Source organism: Pipistrellus hanaki (assembly GCF_964339955.1).
Source record: "Pipistrellus hanaki genome assembly, chromosome: X".
In the NCBI taxonomy this organism is placed as follows: domain Eukaryota; kingdom Metazoa; phylum Chordata; class Mammalia; order Chiroptera; family Vespertilionidae; genus Pipistrellus; species Pipistrellus hanaki.
Window position 1 is genome coordinate 35,818,291 of NC_140524.1, and position 22,685 is coordinate 35,840,975.

General features: G+C 46.3%; 1 protein-coding gene across 2 annotated transcripts in view; it reads right to left on the reverse strand.

The window, feature by feature from the left end:
• The window catches only part of LONRF3 (LON peptidase N-terminal domain and ring finger 3), a 36,433-nt gene extending 14,458 nt beyond the window's left edge, over nt 1–21,975 (reverse strand). Inside the window, exons 1-6 of one of the 2 annotated variants that reach the window (XM_084870367.1) lie at nt 20,741–21,975; nt 17,892–18,010; nt 17,253–17,375; nt 10,634–10,895; nt 9,752–9,842; nt 127–241 (exon numbers count right to left, since the gene is read on the reverse strand). In XM_084870367.1, the coding sequence (XP_084726493.1) occupies nt 127–241; nt 9,752–9,842; nt 10,634–10,895; nt 17,253–17,375; nt 17,892–18,010; nt 20,741–21,548 (1,518 nt within the window). In that variant the 5' untranslated portion in view covers nt 21,549–21,975. The remainder of the gene's footprint in view (nt 1–126; nt 242–9,751; nt 9,843–10,633; nt 10,896–17,252; nt 17,376–17,891; nt 18,011–20,740) is intronic. The other variant, XM_084870366.1, reaches the window with a different exon arrangement.
• Nucleotides 21,976–22,685: the final 710 nt, after the last annotated feature.

Here is a 22,685-nt window from a genome sequence, read left to right on the forward strand (position 1 = left end):
AGAGATAGATGGTCTAACGGAGTATTTTGCCCCAGCACAGTGCAGTGGCTTGGGATCCAATAGGACACTCTCTTAAATACCCAATTCCAAATAAGCCAATCTGACCAAAAAGAAATAATGTTTTACCTGTGAAAGACCATCTTTGCACAGTGGACATTTCGCATTGTGGTCTAGGCATCTCTCAAGACATTTCAAACAAAATGTGTGTCCACACGGTGTTGTGACTGGCTCATAGAATAATCTGAAATTTAGAAATCAAAATGGAAGAAAACTGCAATCAGACAAAAAAACAAAAACAAAAACAAAACAAAACAAAAAAACAGGGCTACTGAACATTAGGCTTTTATAGTGTTATTTGGAAAATTCTGTATATTGGGGTGAGGTGTGTGGATTTTTTATTTTTATTTATTTTTTTTTTTTGTCCAAGCTGTTTTTGAACTTCAAAAAGCAATTTGCTTTTTATTTCTGAGCTGAATTGTAAAGTAATGCATTTACTAAAGTTTAGAACATAGTTAGATCATTTTGTAACATTAGTTCTAGCCAATCTCTTCTGGGGCATCCATATTGTTTTCACTGTCCAGAGTGTCTGCATAGATTCTATTCTAAAACATTTAGCCAACCTATTCATCTGAGTGTATGTAAACACACACAGAGATAAAGACACATTTATACCTTAACCCATTTAAGTACTTCATATCACATTACAATGGAAAAACGACTTGGCTTCTTTGTTAACCTTTATTCTATTTTTCACCTAAGCAATGTCTATTCCCTGAAGAATCTTGAAATTGCACCTGTAACAAACATATAACTGCCTTTTTATATGGATGAATCATTTTCCTAGGGGTGGTAGAGTATTATTGTTAACTAGAGGCCTGGTGCACAAAATTTGTGCACAGTGGGGGGGGGGTGTCCCTCAGCCCAGCCTGCACCCTCTTCAATCTGGGACATCCCTCACACAATCCAGGATTGCTGGCTCCCAACTGCTCGCCTGCCTGCCCTCCTGATTGCCCCTAACCACTCACCTGCCAGCCTGATTGATGCCTAACTGCCCCCCCTACCAGTCTGTTTGCCCCTAACTGCCTTCCACTGCAGGCCTGATCACCCCCAACTGTGCTCCCCTGCAGGCCTGGTTGCCCCCAACTTCCCTCCTCTGCCAGTCTGATCATCCCTAACTGCCCTCCCCTGCAGGCTTTATCACCCCCAACTGCCCTCCCTTGCAGGCCTTGTCCCTCCTAACTGCCCTCCCCTACTGGCCTGATCACCACAACTGTCCTCCCTTGCAGGCCTGGTCCCTTCCAACTGCCCTCCCCTGCTGGCCATCTTGTGGAGGCCATCTTGTGTCCACATGGGGGCAGCCATCTTGTGTGTTGGAGTGACAGTCAATCTGCATATTACTCTTTTATTAGATAGGATAGAGGCCTGGTGCACGGGTGGGGGCCAGCTGGTTTGCCCTGAAGGGTGTCCCGGATCAGGATGGGGGTTCCCTTGGAGCGTGGGGCGGCCTGGGCAAGGGACCTGTGGTGGTTTGCAGGCTGGCCACACCCCCTGGTGACCCAAGTGGAGGCTCTGGTACCAGGGGCTTATTTATCTCCTACAATTGAAACTTTGTAGCCTGGAGTGGAGCCAAGCCTTCTGCTTGCTCCGTGGTGGTAGCCATTTCTGTTGGGATTTATGTATCTTCTATCATTGAAACTTTGTAACCTTGAGTGGAGGCCTAGGCTGGCAAGGGCAGGTAGAAAGCTTGGCTTCTTCCATTGCCGGAGAAAACCCAAGCCTCCCTCCTGTTCTCTGTAGCCATAGCCATCTTGGTTGGGTTTATTTGCATATTTGCTCCTGATTGGCTGGTGGGCATGGCTTGTGGGTGTAGTGGAGTGATGGTTAATTTGCATATTACTCTTTCATTAGATAGGATGTGCTTACTAATAGATACATGCATATGTACATATATACATATGCATGCGCATACACTTCAATTAAGTCCTATTTTAATTATTTTGGGAGGCTCTTTTTTAAAAGGAAATTTCAAATATGTTTTATTTTTTATTTTAGAGAGAGGGAGAAACATTGATGATGGAGAACCTCTGATCCATTGCCTTCTGCATGCCCCCTACTGAGGATCAATCAAGCCTGAAACCTGGACACGTGCCCTGACCAGAATCCAATGCAGTGAGCTCTGGGTGCATGAAAATGATGCTCAACCAACTAAGCCCACCAGCCAGGGCTGATCTTTTTAAAAACTATTTTGTACATTGAGAGATTCATGAATTTACTTTGCTTAAAGAAAGGCAGAACCACTGGGTTGGGGCAGCTAAAAATGATGGTTCAGAAGTGGGGCTCCCACTCACAAGAGGACAAAAGGAACAGAAAGATCCTGACCAGACTATTTTGACCTTACAAGTATGTCAGTAGAGAGAAAGAGGCGGCCAACTGCACAGCCCCCTCGTGTGGCCATGGCTGGGAAGTGCATCAGCTACCAGGTCAGAAAATAATATCAACAACCTACCAACCCTAAAACAATTATTGATTATTCAAGTAGAACAGAACATGTTTCTCTTAAGTTAGATACCAATTACTGCAATTAAAAAAATCTATCACTAGCATAAACAAAAATCTATCACACAGCACTAAAAAAGATCAAACGCACGAAAAAGTTAAACTGTATGTAAAAAAAAATTAGAGCTAAGGCAAATTTTATGTATATAATATCTTCTTTTCTAACAATTATGCAGAAGTGCTCAAGTAACATTTCATTGTGCATTTAATAATGACACATCTTTCTAATGAACAAAATTTCTAACCCTGGGTTTCAATATAGTATAACCACTATTTTTCAAGTATGTGAGGGAAAAAAAATTAAACCCACAAAACAGAATGAAACAGATCTAGGAGGGATTCGGTCACTTATGAACATGTACAGAGCCAACTGTTTGGCATATGAAAGGCTCTCCAACTTCTACTTCCAGTTGTGTGCTCTTTCTATTAGAACAGTGATTCTCAATCGTTGCTGTGCATGAGAATCACCTGGGGAGCTTTTTCTTTAAACAGCTTTACTGAGGTATAATTGACATGCAACAAATTTCACACAAACTGTACAGTCTGATAAGTTGTAACATCTGTACACATCTATAAAAACATTTCCACAATCAAATTGTGAATATACCCATTACCCCCAAACATCTCTTCATTCCCCTTTCTAAACTCTTCCTCCTGCTCCTCCCCACACCGTCCATTACCTGAGGGACTTTAAAAAACTACATATGTCTGGCACCACACCTGCAGAGATTCAGGTCAGTTGTTTCAGGGTAAGGGCCAAGCATCAAGACTTTTTAAAGATCCTCAGGTGGTTTTAATGTGCAACTAGGGTTGAGAATCACTGCATTACACACTCCTACTAATCTCTGCTGAGTTGTATATTCTATATTAGTCTCAGGACCTCATTGTCAATATCACCTGTGGAGCTTTAAAAATATGGACATGTCAAGCCTCGCAGGGTAAAGTTTATCATTAAGCAGGTCAATGGGAGGGGCAGAGATTTGATTTTTAAAAAAATACTCACCTGAGGATATTTTATCATTGATTTTTAGAGCAAGTGGAAGAGAAGGGAAAGACAGAGAGAAACATCAATGTGAGAGAAACACATCAATTGGATGCCTCCTGCACACGCCCCAAACAGGGCCCAGGAAGGGGCTGAGCCCTCAACTGAGGTATGTACCCTTAACCAGAATCAAACCCAGTACCCTTCAGTCTGCAGGCCAAAATTCTTTCCACTGAGCCAAACTGGCTAAAGATTTTTATTTTTTTAATATTTTTTTCCTTTAAAATTTTTAAAGTAATTGTGAGAGATTCATACAAAGGGACACTATATGTACACTAATTAAAATGAACAAGCTCTACATACCTGCAGTAACATGGATAATTCATTTTTTTAAAATATATTTTATTGATTTTTCACAGAGAGGAAGGGAGAGGGATAGATAGTTAGAAACATTGATGAGAGAGAATAATCGACCAGCTGCCTCCTGCACTCCCCCTACTGGGCATGTGCCCAAAACCAATGTACATGCCCTTGACCAGAATCGAACCCGGGACCTTTTGGTCCACAGACCGACACTCTATCCACTGAGCCAAACCGGTTTCGGCAACATGGATAATTCTTAATACTGAGGTAAAGAAGCCAGAACAAAAGAATATATTTTGAATAATTCCATTTATATAAAGGTGTTTAAAAAAAAAAAAAAACAGGCAAAACTAAATTAGACTTTTTAGAGATGCATACATAGTGGTAAAACTATTTTTTTTTTAAAGAAGAGATAAAAGTTAAGAGTGTTTTCAGGAGGAGGAAGTTGTGATTTGGAAGTGACATCTGTGGTTCTGACACTTTTATTTCCTGAACTGAGAGGGGTTGCATGAGTATCATCTTTACAATATATTTTTTAAAATATATTTTATTGATTTTTTACAGAGAGGAAGGGAGAGAGATAGAGAGCTAGAAACATCAATGAGAGAGAAACATCGACCAGCTGCTTCCTGCACACCCCACACCGGGGATGTGCCCGCAACCAACGTACATGCCCCTGACCGGAATCGAACCTGGGACCTTTCAGTCCGTAGACCGACGCTCTACCACTGAGCCAAACCGGTTTCGGCATCTTTACAATATTTTATTAAGAGAATGCATTTAACCTGGAGAGCATTATGTTAAGTGAAATAAGCCAGGCAATGAAAGAAAAATACCATGTGATCTCACTCATTTGTGGAAAACAAGAAACATTATAACCTGATGAACAAAAGGATAGATACAAAGGCAGTAAAGAACCAAACAGACTGTCAAATTACAGTGGGAAGGCTGGGGAGCGTTGGGGAGGGGGAGAAAGAGATCAACTGAAGGACTTGTATGCATGCCTATAAGCACAACCAATGGACACAAGACACTGGGTGGGTGGGATGAAGGCATGTGACAGGGGGTAAGGGAGGCTGGGGGAAGGTAAATGGAGGGAAAAAGGAGGTATATGTATTACTAATGTAGTACTTTAAATAATAAAAAAGAGAATACATTTATATTTTTATGTACTTTTCCACTGTGTACATTTCACAATTAAAATGTTTTTCCAAAGTGTGATTTGCAGTCTGATAAGGGAACCATGCTTAATTCTAACTACTAGAACAGTTAAACCAGAATTCTCATTTCCTCAGTAATGTGAGTCTCATGAAGCCAAATGCTTTTTTGTACATCCTATCTAATAAAGAGGAAATATCCTAAATGACCTCCACACCCTCACAAATATGGCAGTGCCCACAGCCAATAAGGAGGGTATAGGCTAATTGACTGTAAGGCCCTCAAAGATGATGGTGCCCACAGCCACAAGATGATGGCACCCAGTCCTCAGCCCCGCTGGGGTGACAGGCGCATGGCAGAGCCTGTCCCTAGGTGGGTCCAGCCACTCTATGCACCTGCCTCCAGGGTCCCCCAATCCCCTCAGCCCCTCAGGGCCAGCCTGAAGCACAGGCAAGCCTTGGATGGCAGCTGCCCAGCTGCCCAGGGCTACTCAAGGAGCAGGTAACCAGGGCTGTGACAGGCTTGCACTGCCAGCAGTGGCAGCAGCAGAGGTGTGATGGGGGCATTGCCTTCCCCTGATTGCCAGGTCACCTCCTGCCCCTGAGAGCTTCCAGACTATGAGAGGGGGTAGGCCAGGCTGAGGGATCCCCACCTCCAGTACATGAATTTTCATGCACCAGGCCTCTAGTTATTCAATAACACTAATGATGAAGATGATGGATAAATCTGCTTCTGCAGAACTATTTTTACAGATAACTTCAAAAGTGGGCCTTTAGTTCATTTAACAATGTAATCCACATAAAATAATAATGATATAGCTGGTCAATTAATTGCAATAAGTTGGGCAATGGGAGATACCTGTAATACTATCAACAATAAAAATATATTTTAAAAAATAATTGCAATTAATACTGACATTTAATGAGCAGATGAGTAAAACAGACACAAAAGAATACAGCAACTCTTTGTAAGGGCTATGATTAAAACACCTCTAATCTGAGTGGTCACAAACAAAAATGCTGCCACAGATTATGCATAATTATTGGTTTGAAATAATTCAAGGTTCAAATGATTAGAATATATCACATTTCAAAACTCAATTCAATATTCAGGGTGACTCTTCTACAAAAGCTAACTGAGTGACATGATTAGGAACAGATGGAATATATTTCTCTTGCTATTCTAGTGTATGTAATACTGTTTTCCACATAAATTAAGTTTGTATATTAATAAGTGGTAAATATGATTAGCTTCATTTTACTACTGAAGAAATTAAGAACCAGACAGGTTAAACAACTTATCTATGGTTCAACAGCTAGCTGGGGCTTGGATGTGAAGTCATATCTGATTTCCAAGCCCGTGTTCTTTTTCCACTATATGACATGGCCAAGACTGTGTGTACCTCTATACCTAGAACAGAAATCATCCATGTACTTGTAGAAGCACACATTCACACATACACACTTTTCTCTCCCTTTATGTCTCTCTTCCTCTTTTCTCCCTTCATAGGAGGGGTGGGAGAAAATTGAAGATTATGTAAGAAACCTCTGGGACAACTTCAAACGATCCAACATCAGAATTATGGGGGTCCCAGAAGATGAGAGAGAGCAAGATATCAAAAACATACTGAAAGAAATAGTGACAGAAAACTTCCCCCACCTGATGAAAGAATTGGACTTACAAGTCCAGGAAGCACACAGAACTCCAAATAAAAGGAATCCAAAGAGGACCTCACCAAGACAAATCATAATTAAGATTCCAAGAGCAAAAGACAAAGAGAGAATATTAAAAGCAGCAAGAGCTAAGCAGGTAGTTACCTATAAAGTAGCACCTATACGATTGTCAGCTGATTTCTCAACAGAAACCATGCAGGCCAGACGGGAATGGCAAGAAATATTCAAGGTGATGAATAGTAAGAACCTACAGCCAAAGATAATCTATCCAGCAAAGCTATCACTCAGATTCGAAGGTCAGATTAAGAGCTTCACTAATAAAAAAAAGCTAAAGGAGTTCATCACCACCAAACCAGAATTATATGAATTGCTGAAGGGGGTTCTTTCAGAAGAGAAAATAAATAAAGATAAAAATTATGAACAACAAATACGTAACTATCAACAAGTGAATCTAAAAACCAAGGAAACTAAAAAAAAAATCTGATGAACAATATTAACTGTTGAATATAATAGAATCAGAGGTATGGAAGGGGAGTGAACTGATGATTCTTGGGGAAAAGGGGAGAGGGGGACGTGGGAAGAGACTGAACATAAACTGTGCACCTATGGATGAGGACAATGGGGGGTGGGGAAAGGGCAGAGGGTGGGGTGAGAAGGGGGGGGGAAGGAACATTTGTAATAATATGAACAATAAAAATTTATTTAAAAAAAAGAAATAGAGAACTGTAGATGCTAGATAGCTAGCTAGCTAGGTAGATAGAGCTAGATATAGAGATATACTTGGATTCCTTTCCCTTTTATTTATAACTTCTTTAAAAGTCCTCACCCCAGGACATGCTCTTATTGGAGAGAGAGAGAGAGAGAGAGAGAGAGAGAGAGAGAGAGAGAGAGAGAGAGAGAGAGAGAGAGAGACATTAGTGTGAGAGTGAAACATTGATCAGTTCCCTCCTGAACAATCCCAGACCAGGATTGAACCTGCAATCTGGGTATGTGCCCTGACCAGGAATTTAACCCGAGACCTTTCGGTGTACATAATTATGAACCAATTATCTGAGCCACACCGGCCAGGGCTATTTACCACTTTTGATAATGATTTTAGAAAACACTTCAGGGAGATATTTATAAATCAGAGTAGGGCCAGATTTTTTAGCAAGAAAGCATTTTACATTGTCATATGAGGGATTAAGCAATAGTAATAATAAATGTTTTCAGTTAGATTTCAGCCGAGATAAAATGTTTGGCTTATTTGAAAATAGCTATCTTTTCCAACCAGTTACATCCTTTTAACGTGTTCTTTTGCTGCTATCAACTTGAGAGCAAAGGGGAATCCGAGAAGGAGGGGAGAGATAGAGAAAGGGAAAGAAAAAGTAAAAGAATAGAATAAGAATAAGAATAAGAATAAGAATAGAATAGAATAGAATAGAATAGAATAGAATAGAATAGAATAAACTGGCTCCCTAACACCCAGGTAGTTGAGTAGTTAAATCTAGGTTAAATATAAAGCTTTATGTTTCAATTGATAAAGAGGTCACTAGGCCATTAGGTAACTGGTTCAAACATCAAACATTCTTGCTCCACATCTCAAAATATCTTGTCACCCCAAAGGTGCTTCTGCACAGCAGCCCCAGAGGTGGCCCCAAAGGCTAGAATATCCATATCAGGCAAATCTCAAGGAAGGATTTTCAGTTACTAAAAATTGAGGGGCAGAGTTCTGAGATGTTGGAATTAGGAAGAAACCTCCATCAGCAGAGCTCCCCCAATCCAGCAAGGGAGACTTGGAGCCTGAAAAGGTCCTCGTGAATGCAGCTGCCAATTATTGTTCCATTCAGTCTTTCCACCCCTTCCCATGAAATTTACAAACTGCTCCTCATTTTCTCCCTAGAATTGGAATAAATTTGCACTCGAATTTGTCTTCTGCCAATGTAACACCACAGGACTGGAGTTCATTCTATAAACTCATATAGGAGATACAAATGTCTAGTTTATGACCTGTCAGATTGTTTAAAAATAACTGTACCCAAAAGACACATGAGGGTCATAAAAGAACCTAATAATAATCCTAACAATAAAAAGAAGAAAAACACTAAAAAGAAGTGAAAACAGGAACTTTCTCAAGACTATAATAACTTACCCGGTTGGTGTGGCTCAGTGGTTGAGCATTACCTATGAACCAGGAGGTCATGATTTGATTCCTATCATGGCATATGCCTGGGTTGCACACTAAATCCCCAGTGGGATTTCCCAGTGCAGGAGGCAGCCGATCCATTATTCTCTCTCATCATTGATGTTTCCACACAGATTATGATTGTAACAGCTTCCCTTTTTGTGTGGGGTTTGGGAGGAAGCATGTGGATGATTTGCCTCTCCAGAGATCTGAGAAAGTAGGAATAATAAGGCACTGGGTAAAGGAAAGATGCTTGGCCGAGTAGTACAGACCCACTACTAATCCTCTTCATGGCACAAAACAAACACTAGGCAGGTCCTCTACTTTGCTTCCATAGACACTAGAGCTATGGCACTGACATTAGCCCTTGAGTTTTGAGATCTTGATCCAGTAGTTGACATTAGTCCCAGAATCTCAAACCTAGATATCTATAAAGGCCAGGAAAGTGATGCAAATGTGAGATGCAGGCTAATGTAAGACAGTGAGCAGGGGAGGGACCACGACCAACTGGAAAGTGTATATCCTGTCTCAATACATTCAAATTTAGATAACAAAAATCCCGTGAGGACCAAACACAAGAAATTCAGCCTGTGGGCTACAGTTTGTGACCTCTGAGTAGACAGTTTCCTTCCCACTGTCCAAGTATTTCCAAGTCAGAAATATAAGGAATGCAATCTGTAAACAAGAGACACCAGCTAGCCTGTGTGACAGGCTGTGTTAAGGTAATTTCCATTCCACTATAGCCATGTTTTTATGTGCTGGTCAATGAAGCAGTATGTCACTGGAAGAAAGATCCACACACCAGAGAGCAAAGGAAGACCCCTCAGGCAGTAAATGACAACACACATCACATACCTCATACATAGGGCACATTCAAGGTCAGTTGCATCAAAAGATGGGAGTGGAATACTGACAGCAGGCAGGTCCTCCAAATCAGAAGGAGGTTCTGTGATTTAGAAAACAGTAAGTCAGAGCTGGACCAACCTTGGTTTCACAGACAGAACTTGTGAGGCAAAACACACACACACACACACACACACACACACACACACACCCAATTATTTCTCTTCTGGGGGGTTGATTTATTGGCCACCTGACCCACTGAGAATGGGATACCCTGAATTAGACTCTTGAGATGTCTAGAAGCCCCACAGAAAGAGAAGTGCAAGTCAGGGAATATCCAGAAGCCCGGTGGACTTCATTCAAATGCAACAGGCACCTCATGCAGCAGGAGCAGCAGTGACAACTCCATGGACTGAGCCAGGCCTTCAAAGCTGATAGTGACTCTTGGCACTGCCCACTTCTCTTGGAAAGCTATTGGGCTGCAGCTGCTGCTTCTCAGATGCCTGCCTACAGAAACACATCTGGGAATGAGCACAGTGTGGCCTGATCGCACAGTTCTGGTCTTCTGTTCCTGGAATAGGCATGGGGGTAGGGAGAGGTTGGCCTGGCAGGAAGTGACACCATTAAGGGCATTGGATATCATTACTTGAGTCTGTGCTTGACCTTATGCCTTGGCTTTCCATTATAATTATTCTTGAGCACTGGCAGTACGCTGGGAACTATGCATGCTCTCACAGAAACTTCACAGCAATCCTGAGGTGCCACAGCCAAGTTCCAGAGCTGGGCCACACACCCAGAGCCTAAAGAACCCTCATATGGACAGCAAGTAACCTTCTTATACTGGGGAGCCCAGCATCTCCTCCAAGGCCCTTTAGCCCTGGGTAGAGTCAGTACCTGGCTTAAAGACTTTAGTAGGAACGTCTGGGTCTTTGGGTTCAACTTGAAAATGTTTCCTTTTCCTTTCCTGGCTTTTGCTAGTCTGTCTGTATGCAGCTTCTGGAGAGGCAGGGTACCCCTTTTCCTCCTCTTCTTCCTGGTCTTTCATGGTGCCTTGCTGCCCATGCCCCTTTACTTCCGCAGGATTCATCTGGATGTTGCAGTCCCCACTGGCTGCTCCTTCCTCCTGTCTAGAACAATGGGGGAGTTCCTCATTTTCCTGGTGGAATAAAGAGCCAAAAGTCAGAATTTACTAGAGATCAATACTGTCCTCTGATATTCCCACCACAGGAGACAGAGAAAACTTCACAGTCCTGAGTGGACACATGGCTTAATGGGAAAGGGGCAGTCAAAAGGCATATTTCCCACTTCTGTCCACACAGCATCAGTGACAAAGGCATGCCTAGCTTAGGCAGAGTTGGGGGACTTGCCTAGGCAAGGACAGAAAGGCATGTAGGGAAGAGATTCCTTGGGTAATGGTGAAGGTGAGAAATGTAAGATGTAGCACCAGTCCCCTCTCCTATCCAGATCATTTCCCAGTTACTACATTAGGGAAACCAAGGCATGCAGAGAGGGTAGATCCTGTCACTCAGTGCTTCCTCTCACGCTATAGCACAGCTCCACAAGGACTTTTGGGAAGGCTCTAAAACAGGCGTGTCACAGACTTGCAGTTACCTCATGCTCCAGCTATAGGTTATGCTGCTCAAATGAACTAGGGTCCAACTATTTTCTTCACTAGACTTTGGGGGGAATGCTGAAAGAGAGGCAAAATCATTTGGCAAAATGATCAGTAATGTCTCTAGTCTTTTAAAGAATATTTGTCCAGGGTTACCCATTTTGGGAAAACTCTCCAGGCGTGAGTTTGTATACACTTGCAATAAGTTCCCACACCTTTGCTTAAAAAAAAGAAAGAAAAGAATGTTTGTCCAGGAGAGGAATACTTAAAAATGGACCTAGAAATAAGTCCAACAATACCTTGAGAATCCCTCTCTATTGTAAACCCATAGTCTACAGGTCAAAACGTCCATGTTCTTGTTTCCCCTCCAATCCGTACCAAAAACATTGATAGATAGATGAAAAATGAGAGCCACAGAGCTGGGAGAAAACAATGAGGTAAAGAGAAAAAGATGTGGGCTTTCTCAGTATCCAACCTGGGGAGCTGAGAGTTATTTAATTGTGTCCTTAACTTTCCATGAGCCCCAGGCATTGGCTACACAGGAGTACACAGGTTTGCAAAGCCAAGTCTGGGTGGAAACCCCATCCCTGTTCCACACCTGGCTCTCACTGGAAAGCCAGGGGTGCTCTTTTTTCTTCAGTTTGGAATGAGGAGCAATTAGAAGCCACTCCAGGCACTTAAGTTCAGTGTTAGTGTTCTCAATCATGTAATCATGACCTCAAATAATTATTGAAATGCACTAGGGCAGTGGTCAGCAAACCGAGGCTCAGAGCCACATGCAGCTCTTTGGCCCCTTGAGTGTGGCTCTTCCACAAAATACCATGTGCGGGTGAGCACGTACAGTGCAATTGAAACTTCGTGGCCCATGTGCAAAAGTTGGTTTTCAGCCTGGGCAAGTCTATTTTGAAGAAGTCGTTCTAATGCTGAGCCACACTTACAGGGCCAAGAACCGCATGTGGCTCGTGAGCCACAGTTTGCCGACCACTGCACTAGCGGTTCTCTGATTTCAGGAGATGCTCTTTCAGTTCTGCTTCCACCTCCCCCTATTTTTTTACTTGGACACACCTGCATTTTATTCCTTCTCCTGAACAGGAAGAGAAAAAGGGAAATGTAAGATTTCCACCTGCCAGAGAATCTAAGAAGCCACGGAGAACCCAGGGCTTACATACAGGGAAGAACACAGAGCACAAATGCAGTGGGGACTGCAGCCCCAAGGGGCTGAGGCAGTCAGCACTAAACTCTGCCTTCAGGGATGGATTTATGAACCCCAGCTGCTGTGCACTTGCCTTCGAATTGGAAAGCCAGGGTCTGGAACCCATCTCTCCGTGGTTCTGTTCCCTTGTTTTCAAAGAAAGGCACATATACCTTCCTCCAAGGACCTTAACCCTTCTCAAATCACTTCCCTCTTCTCAGCCTCCAATATGTACCAGAAATCTACTTATGTGTAAGACATGGTACAGGAAATTACCTCCACTTGGGGATCAAATGAGAGTTCTCTTTACACAAGGAACTCAGCTGGTGCTCAAAAGGCAACAGCTTGAACAAATAAAAAGCAGGAAATGAGGGTCTTTATCAACCCAGGCTCCACCCCTAGGTTGATAAAGCCACCTCATTGAATGGCTCCAGTGGAAATTGACCAATTCCTTTCTAGTTCTATCAAATCTCTCTCATCTGGATTTAACCAAGAACTGAAAAATGAATGCAACAAATCATAAACCCTGGGACCATGCCTGAAATTCAGTTTTTATCATCAAAAACTAACCTTCTGTCCAACCAGCATGGCTCAGTGGTTGAGCATCAACCTGTGAAACAGGAGGTCACAGTTCCATTCTGGGTCAGGGCACATGCCGAGTTTCAGGTTCAATCCCCAGTGTGGGGCATGCAAGAGACAGCTGATAAGTAATTCTCTCTCATCACTGATATTTCTCTGTCTCTCGCCCTCTCCCTTCCTCTCTGAAATCAATAAAAATATTTTTTTAAAAGAAGAAGAAATAACCTTCCAGCAAAGAGCATAACCAGTCCATTTCTTATTTCTCAGGAACCGAAGTAAGAGAGGTAGGGCTCACTCCCCAGGTTTGCCCACAAAACAGCCAAACGAAGCGTCACAAACGAGCTGGGTGAATTGAGTTTTACCTGTGACAACTTTGGTAGATTATGGCTGTCGCCTTCAGTAGCCATTGACTCTACTTGTTCCTTTAATCTAAGCTGAGGTGCCAACAGCTTCAGGATATCGGGAGAATGTTCCTGAGACTCCCCCGGGACTGATGGTGAAAAGAAACTAAGGAGAAGCTGTGATATAAAACAGAAGACTTCACTACTTAAGTTCTACAGGTACTCAGGTGAAGGGAGAAGGGGAGAAAAGGGTAGAGGGCAAAGGTTGCAAGGCAAAACCCTAGGTATGAAGCCTTGGACCAGATAGACCAGGGCAGACTTCACTTCACCAAATCACCCAGGAGTTTATTTAAAAGTCCAGGTTCCAAGTTCCCATGCCTGGATCCCCAGATCTGAAGTGTGGTCTAGGAGTCTGCATTCTGAAAAGGCATCCCAGATGCCTCTGGGACCCTGGTCAAACTTAAAAGGCTATCACTGCAGTGCTATCTTTCCATAGAAATATCTGCAGTAGGATTAAAAAACATGTGTAGGAGAAAAGAGTCAAAGAGGTGAAGGCAGGAGACAAAAACATCAGCTGGGGGACCTAGAGCCATGTCCACAACACCCCAGTGGGTAGAAGTCTACACTTGTCTTTTAGATTCTGATATTTCTTTCCTCTACCTACCCATTTTGCTCCCTCTTTCCCCAGCCATCATCCCTGGGCTTTTATCCTTTCTGCACTGAAGTGTTAGAAAAAGCAGAAGCCGACCTTCCTCTCTCTTTTCCCAACCTCTCCTCCCCCATTCTGACCTTCACTTTCCACAGAAAGTCAAGGAACTTCAAGTACTAATACTGGGGAAGACTGGTTCCAGTGTATGGCCGGTTCCTTTGCAATTGCATAAGCCCATTGAGTGAGAAGATCCAGAAGGGATTGGACTCAACAATGGGTGCCCACATTCTTGCCTCAATGTGCCAGCAGGGATTGTGACTACATGTGTGTATAACACAGGACAGGTCATCTGGCTTCCAAAACACACTCAAATTTTTCCACCCAGAGCCCCCTACAATGTTTGGAGACCCCACTAAAGGATTCTCTACCCCATTGCTCAGTCAGGGTATTAATTAATCAAGAGAGCCTAACAGGAACTCTGATCAAACTCTCCAGTTTGATTTGCTCCCTTGCTGTCCACCCCCTCCCCCCGAAATCCTTCCTGATGTTTCTTCAGATAACCAACTCTGCTTGGCCTTCAAGGCTCAGCTCCAGGGCTGCATTCCCCTACTACTCCAGTCTCCGTGATGCCACTTATCCTTTCATGTTCTCCACGGTACCATAATACAGCACCTTACATGACAAAGTCTTGTGTTAGCCTCAAATTGTATCGTAGACGTAAGTCTTTCTCTCTAACCAAACGACCAGCTTCTGGAGAGCACAGGTCAGGTGTCCAACAGATACTCATCATACTAGATGGAGTTGAATTAGCTCACTTATCCATCCCAGGGCCCAGGGAGAGGCCTTGGGTTCAGGCCCAACATCCTCAGACATCCCTGTTTTCCTTCTATTTCTGGGGAACCCACTTCCCAGATCTAAGTTGGGAAAAGAATGAGGTAGAAAGGCATTCACAGTGCCTAGGGTCATAAATGCCAGTTTTCAGAGCCCTCTCCTCCACAGAAGCCAAACCTGGCTCTCAGAAGCCCTCCTGAATGACCCAGCAGGACCAACCCATTTCTGAAGCAATCTCCCTTACATTCTCCCCAAAACGGCGTGATGTTCTTCAATAGTCGCCACATAGCACTAAAATGTGAGGGTAAACGTGCAGAGTGTGGTGCGAGGGAGCAGAGGCAGAAAGGAGAAATGGAAGGAAACAAGGCAGAAACAACAGCAGCTCTTCACTTCTCCCCTTTACTTCTTCAAATTCCAGATGCCTGGCTTGGGTCACCAGGGGGTGTGGCCAGCCTACAAACCACCACAGGTCCCTTGCCCAGGCCACCCCACACCCCAAGAGAACTCTCACCCTGATCCGGGACACCCTTTAGGGCAAACCAGCCAGCTCCTACCCGTGCACCAGGCCTCTATCCTATCTAATAAAAGAGTAATATGCAGATTGACCATCATTCCAACACACAAGATGGCTGCCCCAATGTGGTCAAAGATTCTGCCCCCATGTGGACACAAGATGGCCACTACAAGATGACCAGCTGGGGAGGGAAGTTGGGAGGGGCCAGGCCTGCAAGGGAGGCCAGTTGGGGTGATTAACCCTGCAGGGGAGAGAAGTTAGGGGTGACCAGGCTGGCAGAGGAGACAAGTTGGGGGCAAACAGGCTGTCAGGGAAGCAGTTAGACATCAATCAGGCTGGCATGGGAGTGGTTAGGGGGTGATCAGGCTGGCAGGCAGAAGTGGTTAGGGGCAGTCAGGAAGGCAGGCAGGAGAGCAGTTAGGAGCCAGCATTCCTATATTGTGAGAGGGATGTCCCAGATTGGAGAGGGTGCAGGCTGGGCTGAGGGATACCACCAACCCCTTCCCCTGTGCACGAATTTCGTGCACTGGGCCTCTAAAATATATACAGTCACCAAGCCTCAGCATCCTCATCCATCTCATCTGTAACATGGGGATAAATAACAGCACCTACCCCCATAGAGATGTTGTGGGGATTAAATCATATCTTCCACAGAGAGCCCTAGTTCAGTGCCTGGTGTGCATAGGATGTGCTCAATAAATGTGAGCTGCTATTATTGTTGTTGTTGTTGTTGTTATTATTATCCACATCATGGACTGCATTTAAGATTTGGAGGATCCACCAGTGCTTCTCTCAAGAACACCTTGTCCACTTCCCAAACCATTGAACTCCCCAAAAAATAAATCTGTCAGAGGCAGAACCTCCAGAGCTCCACTTCCCCTAGTTCATTGATTTTTTTTAACCATTTGTTTCTGGAGCCTTCAGCAACCAGTCCTGTCTCTTGCTCTCTTTCTTCATCACTGCTCTGCCAAACCACAATGGAACAGAAGTACTTGCATTGTGGTGGTGAATTGGCGGCTGGGCACAAGGCGAGAACAGAGGCCACCACTGAATGTCCAACTTCAGGCCAATTAGCCAGACACGCTGAGAGCACATTGCAGAAGAGTAAGCAACAAAGTCCAGGGAATGAGGATGCTTAAGCCTTTGCTAATACTCTCAGTATTTCATGCAGTTTTTAAAAATAACCACATTCTCTTGGGACTCAAGAGTTGGAATGTTTGTTTGGATTATACTGTAATGGTCTCTGACTTACATTTGTGAGACAGTGTATGTATTTTATCTCTAGCAAAGGAGGTGAAGGTTGGAGTTTTACATATGGCAAGTGAGATGGGGGTCAGCATCCTTTATGAGGAGCTGGCTTCCCTGTGTGGCTGATGAAGCTGTGACTTGGTCAAAATGAAGTCTACAGCTGTAGGCAGCCCAACACTCCGACCTCTTATCAACAGCCAGAATCTCCTCAGTGAGCTTCCATCCCCACTTTATCTTGTTTGCATTTATTTTTGTCTTGTGTCTTTTCCTCATCGACAACCCAGACCCTGAGTGAAAGAAACAAGAACATTCCTCATAGGCTCCTACAGAAATGTAGCAACTGCTCAATCTAATTGTATACCCCAAGAGGACGGTGACTTGGGGCAATCAATTAGAACTTGTGTCTCCCTCTTGTCCCCTTAACCCAGGGAGCCACGCACTCAAGACTCCAAATGCCCCGGAAGATAGTTCCTTCACTCGCCTCCCTGGAGAAGACAGTGAGGTGGGAACCCATTGGGCATCTGGACCTGATGTCATCTCAACTCACCCTTTGGGCTTCAGATCTTGCTCTCCTGTTCTTTCCATCCAGTGAAACGCAGTATAGAAACTCTCTTAGTGCTTCCTCCACCTTGCCTAGGGTGGCCAATGCTTGCGCCTTTCTGAAGTGTGCCTGGAAGAAAACGTTAGCATTCAGTCCCACTCTTATTCACCCTCCTGACACTATTCTTCTTAACACTTATTAACTTCATGAGTATTCTCTACTGCCTGAATCATTTCCAAGGATTATCTTATGCACAGCCCTATCATGCAGGCAACTACGACAAACCCTGCTAAGTAGGAACTTTGAATATCTCCATTTTATAGATGAGAATATAAGGCACGGAGAGGCTAAGTAATTTGCCCAACGTCACACAGATGATAAAAATAGAAGAGCTGGGACATAAACTCAGGCAGTCAGGCTCTCAATTCTATGTTCTAGAGTCACAGAGCCCAGGCTGCTTGCTATGCAGGTCATCAATGTAGAATCAAATTGCGGAAGAATCCAGTTCCCTTTGTCAAGGGGGACCGGCAACTCTGCAAAGCCTTCTCCCAGGTTTGCTTGAACTCTAATGCCCCATACCCCAAGGGCGGCAGCTCTTCTGGCCATTTCCTTTTAATACATAACCCCTTCCCATTCCACACTCACCTTAAAGCCCATTGGGCGGAGCTTACATGCTATTTCTGCATCATGCAGTGCATCTTCATGCGACTCCAAGGTGAAATAAATTTGTGACCGGTTACTATAAAGTAAATGGTCATTTGGTGCTGCCAAAATGAGAGAGGAAAAAAAAAAACCCTCATTAATGGCCCCCAGCAGAAACATGCAAATCCTGTATGAGGATGGATCTTACGCAGATGGCAAGTTTTCTAGGACTTTTCCCCTGGGGACCCAAAGGGTCATGCTCAATTTCTAGCCCTAATGTTGTCCTGCCAACCACATTCCCCTGCAGCCACTATGGGTCTGAGATGCCCCAGCTCTAAAGAAGGGATTTTTCCCCCCTCTATTAAGCAGATCCCTAGAGGGCCTGTGGTTTCAGGGGTGCTTCAGCGACTTTGACATGGAGAAAACTCTTGCATGGGGCTATATGGGGCTAGCTATATTGGGCTAGTAACTGACAGCCTGGCTTCTGAGTGAGGTATCGCCAACAAGGAAACAGGCCAGGAAGTGGAGAGCGGGAGCTGGCCTACCTGCTGGTCAAAACTCCATCATGCCTACCTGCTGGTCAAACTCCTGGTTGAGGGGAAAATTTGCATATTAGCCTTTTATTACATAAGATATACACTAAGTGGCCAGATTATGCATTCAGAGATCATAATAATCTGGCCACTCAGTGTAGATGGTCAAATGTGAATGAACCTGGACAAAGCTTCTGAGAATAAATTGAGATTGGCTCTCAACAACACTCTGAATCACTGCATGTCAGGGCTGGGCAAGCCTTTTAGAAATCATCTAGTTCAACCAACTGATTCTTCAGATGAGGAAAATCAAGCCCAGGGAGGGAAAATCAAGCCCAGGGAGGGAAAGGCATCTTCTGAAAGTCACACAGAAAGCTAGTCAGATTTGTTAACTGTCCAAACTTTTCATCTGGAGTGAGGGGGCAGGTTTCTTTTTTTCTGAAGGGTGGTACAGTATTTAGAACGAGGAAGAGAGCATGGCCATCTTTCAGTACAAATATACAAATATATTCTTTGTTGGAGAGGCCCCTTTCCTCCTAGAAGGGTGAAGTGGTCTAGACATTTTCACCCTGACTGCTCTGACCATTCAAGAAGGAAAAAAAAAAAGAAAAAGAAAAAGAAAAAAAAAAACAGAAAAAACTGGCCCTTGTCTGCTGGAAGGAATGGAACCTCTCTTGGAGCTTAAGTGGCCTCCACCTGTCTCCTTCATATTGCCCTGCTCTTCCCCCGGGGACCAGACTCCAACTTCTGTTGCGGGAACAGGTTTTGTTGGTTTGTCCCTCAGGGGTGTGCTGAGGGTTTGTGTGGGTGCCGATTACTTGCTCTTAAGACATTAGCAAACAGTTTAAAGTCTTGTCTATCTCTTCTTTTCTGCAGCACATGACAGCCCGGGGGCAGCTCAGTGTGTTTGTGTGAGCACAGGGTGTGTGTGTGTGTGTGTGTGTGTGTGTGTGTGTGTGTAGGGAGTCCCCATCTCCTTCAGGTGCCAGTCTTGCTCAGCCCACCTTAGTTCCTCCCCTACTCCCAATACCTGTTGCTAGTTCTGGTTTAGGCTCCACACATGGAGACTCCAACCCAGCCCCTCCTCCACCCATAGAATCCCAGAGTCCTGTCTGCCCAGCCCTGCTGCCTCCTTCCTCCCCACATGCTTCTCCAGACACCATGTCCCACTAGCAGAGCTCCTAGCAGTCGGCCTGAACTGGGCAACAGCAGCCACTGGCTCAGAGGCCACTTCCTGGGTTCAGATGTGGGGAGGAAAGGGTAGGGAAAGCCTCTCCCTGCTGGAACTCAGGGCCACAGGCATAGGGCTGCCCACTTTGTCCTTGAACCCACAAAGCCCACCCATCCATCTCCAGGCAGCAGGAGAAAGCGGGACAGAGGCATGTCCCCTTCTCAGCTCGCCCACAGCCTTGGGATCCCTGAGCAGTTTAAAGGCCAGGACGCAGGCAGCAGGCTGGAAGGGGAGGGGGGCATCTATTTCAGACAGGGATCCTGTGATAGGAAGCGGTGACAATGAGTCACAGGGCAGCGGGGCACGAGCGCTCTTCCCTCCTCCCTCTCCCCCCTCACCCCTCCATGCTCGCGGGATGGTTTCCGTGGCAAGCGTGGCCCACTTTGGTTACCTCAGCCGTTACACAATCCCGCCTGCCCGTCAGCCCTCGCGAAGGAGGGGCCACCCAGCCAAGCCTGCTGGCGGCCCTTATGCAACCAGTGCTCTCCTGACCTAATTCCACGCCGGACCCAGTCCACCCGGAGCCGCGGCCCCGGAAGGGACACTTCCCGGCCCGCAAGGGCGGCCTGGGCTGGTGGGACAGCAGACACAGGTGCCTAGAGAACACCTGGGGCTGGCGGAAACCCAGAGGAGCCTTGCGAGGGTGGGAAGGGTGCGAAGTTTCCGTCTGGGCAGGGAAGGTGCAGGCAGGTGTAAAAGGGAGCCCAGGCATGCAGAAACAGAGGGAGAAGGAGAGAAAGAGAAACAGAGTCGGTGACACTGAGCAACAAACGGAGTGACAGAGGTGCGAAAGACAAACAAAAGGAGAGCCAGAGCCAGTGTGCCACAAACTGAAACGGAGATGCAGAAACACAAGCTAACAGGAGACACAGAAAAAGACGAAGAGCAACAGAGACAGAGGGGCAGAGAGAGACACAAAGAAAGAAAGAGAAATTGGTAGGGACAGAGGAAAAGTCCAAGAGTGAACTCCAGAAACCCCTCCCCCACTCCGGTCTCGGTCCATCCCGCGGTCCCCTGAGCACTCCTGGGCTCTGGACCATCCCCCACCTCCCTGTGCCTTCACTGCCAGGAGATTGCGGTGGGCTCACCTAGTTTGACTGCTTCGTTGTATTTGAGTAGTGCCGCCTCCACCTGGCGCTCGCGGTACAGCCGGTTGCCCTCGTGGCGGAGTTGCGATGCCCGAGCTCGAGCAGGGAACAACTTGCCAAGGAGACCGCTGAGCACCACATTGACCCGCAGCGGCGGCGGCGCCTGCTGCCCAGCCCGCCGGGCTCCGCGCGCCAGCCCGGTGGCCACCATCAACGCTGAGAGCTTGACCCCGCACAAAGCACAGCGCCGGTCGGCTGCCCGCCCGCGTTCCAGGCAAACTTTACAAAAGGTGTGGCCGCACGACAAGGACACGGGGTCCCACAGAAACCCGTGGCACTTCCGGCACTTGAAGCCATCCCACAACTCGGTGGCCTCAGTGGCGTTTGCCACCCCTGCCTCTTCCGCCCCCACCACACAGCTCTCAGCTCTGCCCCCGACCGCGGGCGCTGGCGCCAGCTCCTCTCCTGTCCGGATGTTCTCAGCCAGGCAGCGCACCAGCTGCTGCAGTTGCTCAGCCACCAGCTGCTGCCGCTCCGACAGCTGTCGGTATACCTCGAGGGCTTCCCGGAGGCGCCCCCCGGACGCCAGGGCGTCTGCCTGTGTGAGCAGGACTTTGCACTCGGTCGTGGAAGCCGGAGGAGGCTGCTCTGGCTCCCGCAGAGGCAGAGGTGAGAGACCTTCTGTAGCTGCCTCCGGATGGCCGGAATCAACACGGGGCACTGATGCCGCTGGCTCCGCCAGCTCTAAGTTGTTGCCCGTGAGCTCAGCGGGCAAACTCGGCATCTGTTCAGCCTGAAATAAATCCATTAAAGGAAGGACAAACTCGGGAAGAGGCGTCTAGGGGCCGGGGACCCAGGACAGGGAGCGGTGGCTGGAGGGAATTGGGGCTGCCACTGCTGTCGTGCTGCCGCACACCGGTCCGTGCCGCGCCTCCAAGAGCTCCATGCCGGCCGCCTCGCGCCGCCTAATAACTGTCTTGTCTCAGCAAAGCGTTATATAAAACGTCACCACGTGACGAGCCGCCACGCTGCTCATTGGCCAGCGGCAGGGAAATTGTTACAAAACCAGACAGTTTTGTAAGAGTGTTGCGCTTGGGTTTTTTTGGCTTAGTTTTTCTTGGCTTCTTTTTGAGGTTGTTTGTGTTTACACTGTCTTATTTCCCCCTGGCAATGTGCTTCCTTTTCGGACGAGGGGGAGAGGAAAAAAAACAAACAGTTTTTGATCCAGGCTCGTCACTCCAAACTACCCTATCCCACTTCCAAACCTGGCAGCAAACACATCCATTCGCTAGCGGCCCTCTCCCCACTCTCCTCACCGCCCCTCGCGTCCCTCTCCCCACCTTCCCTAACCCCCAGGTATCTCGGGCAGCACAGTCAGCTAGGTCTTTTGGTATGTCCAAGTCTCGTCCTTCTAGGGTTGACCACCGCTGTCTGCAAAGAGAAGCGGGTTAGGAAATGTCTCCAGGAAGCCCCTCACCCCTGTTCCGGCCCCCTGCCCACCTTCTCCCGAGAGTCCTACAAAAGTAGTGAATACAGTTATGCGAGGGCGTTTGGTATCCAGTTCTAGAAGCGTCACGGAACGCTGGTGGTGTAAAAGTTCTGTGGCTGGAGCAGAGCTGTGGGGGACGCGTGAATATGTGCTCACCAGCTCACGCTAGGACGTTGGCGACCAGCGTGCCCAGGCTCTTCACCTCTGGAATCTGGAGAAGGATTTGGCCGGCAGGGGGGCACCTGCTGGATGGGCGCGGCCATGAGTACTCTGCCTGCCGGGGTCAGTGGGTACTCTGGTGGGTGTGGGAGCGCAGCGGGCTGAGAAGGACCGGAGAGCACCATTCCGAAGAAAGTCTTCTAGTCCTGGCTTACTCCAGCGGCCGGCCAAGCTGTCTCCAGTTTCACCACTCCAGAGCCCTGAGTTCAGACATCCTGGTGTGTGTGTGGGAGGGGG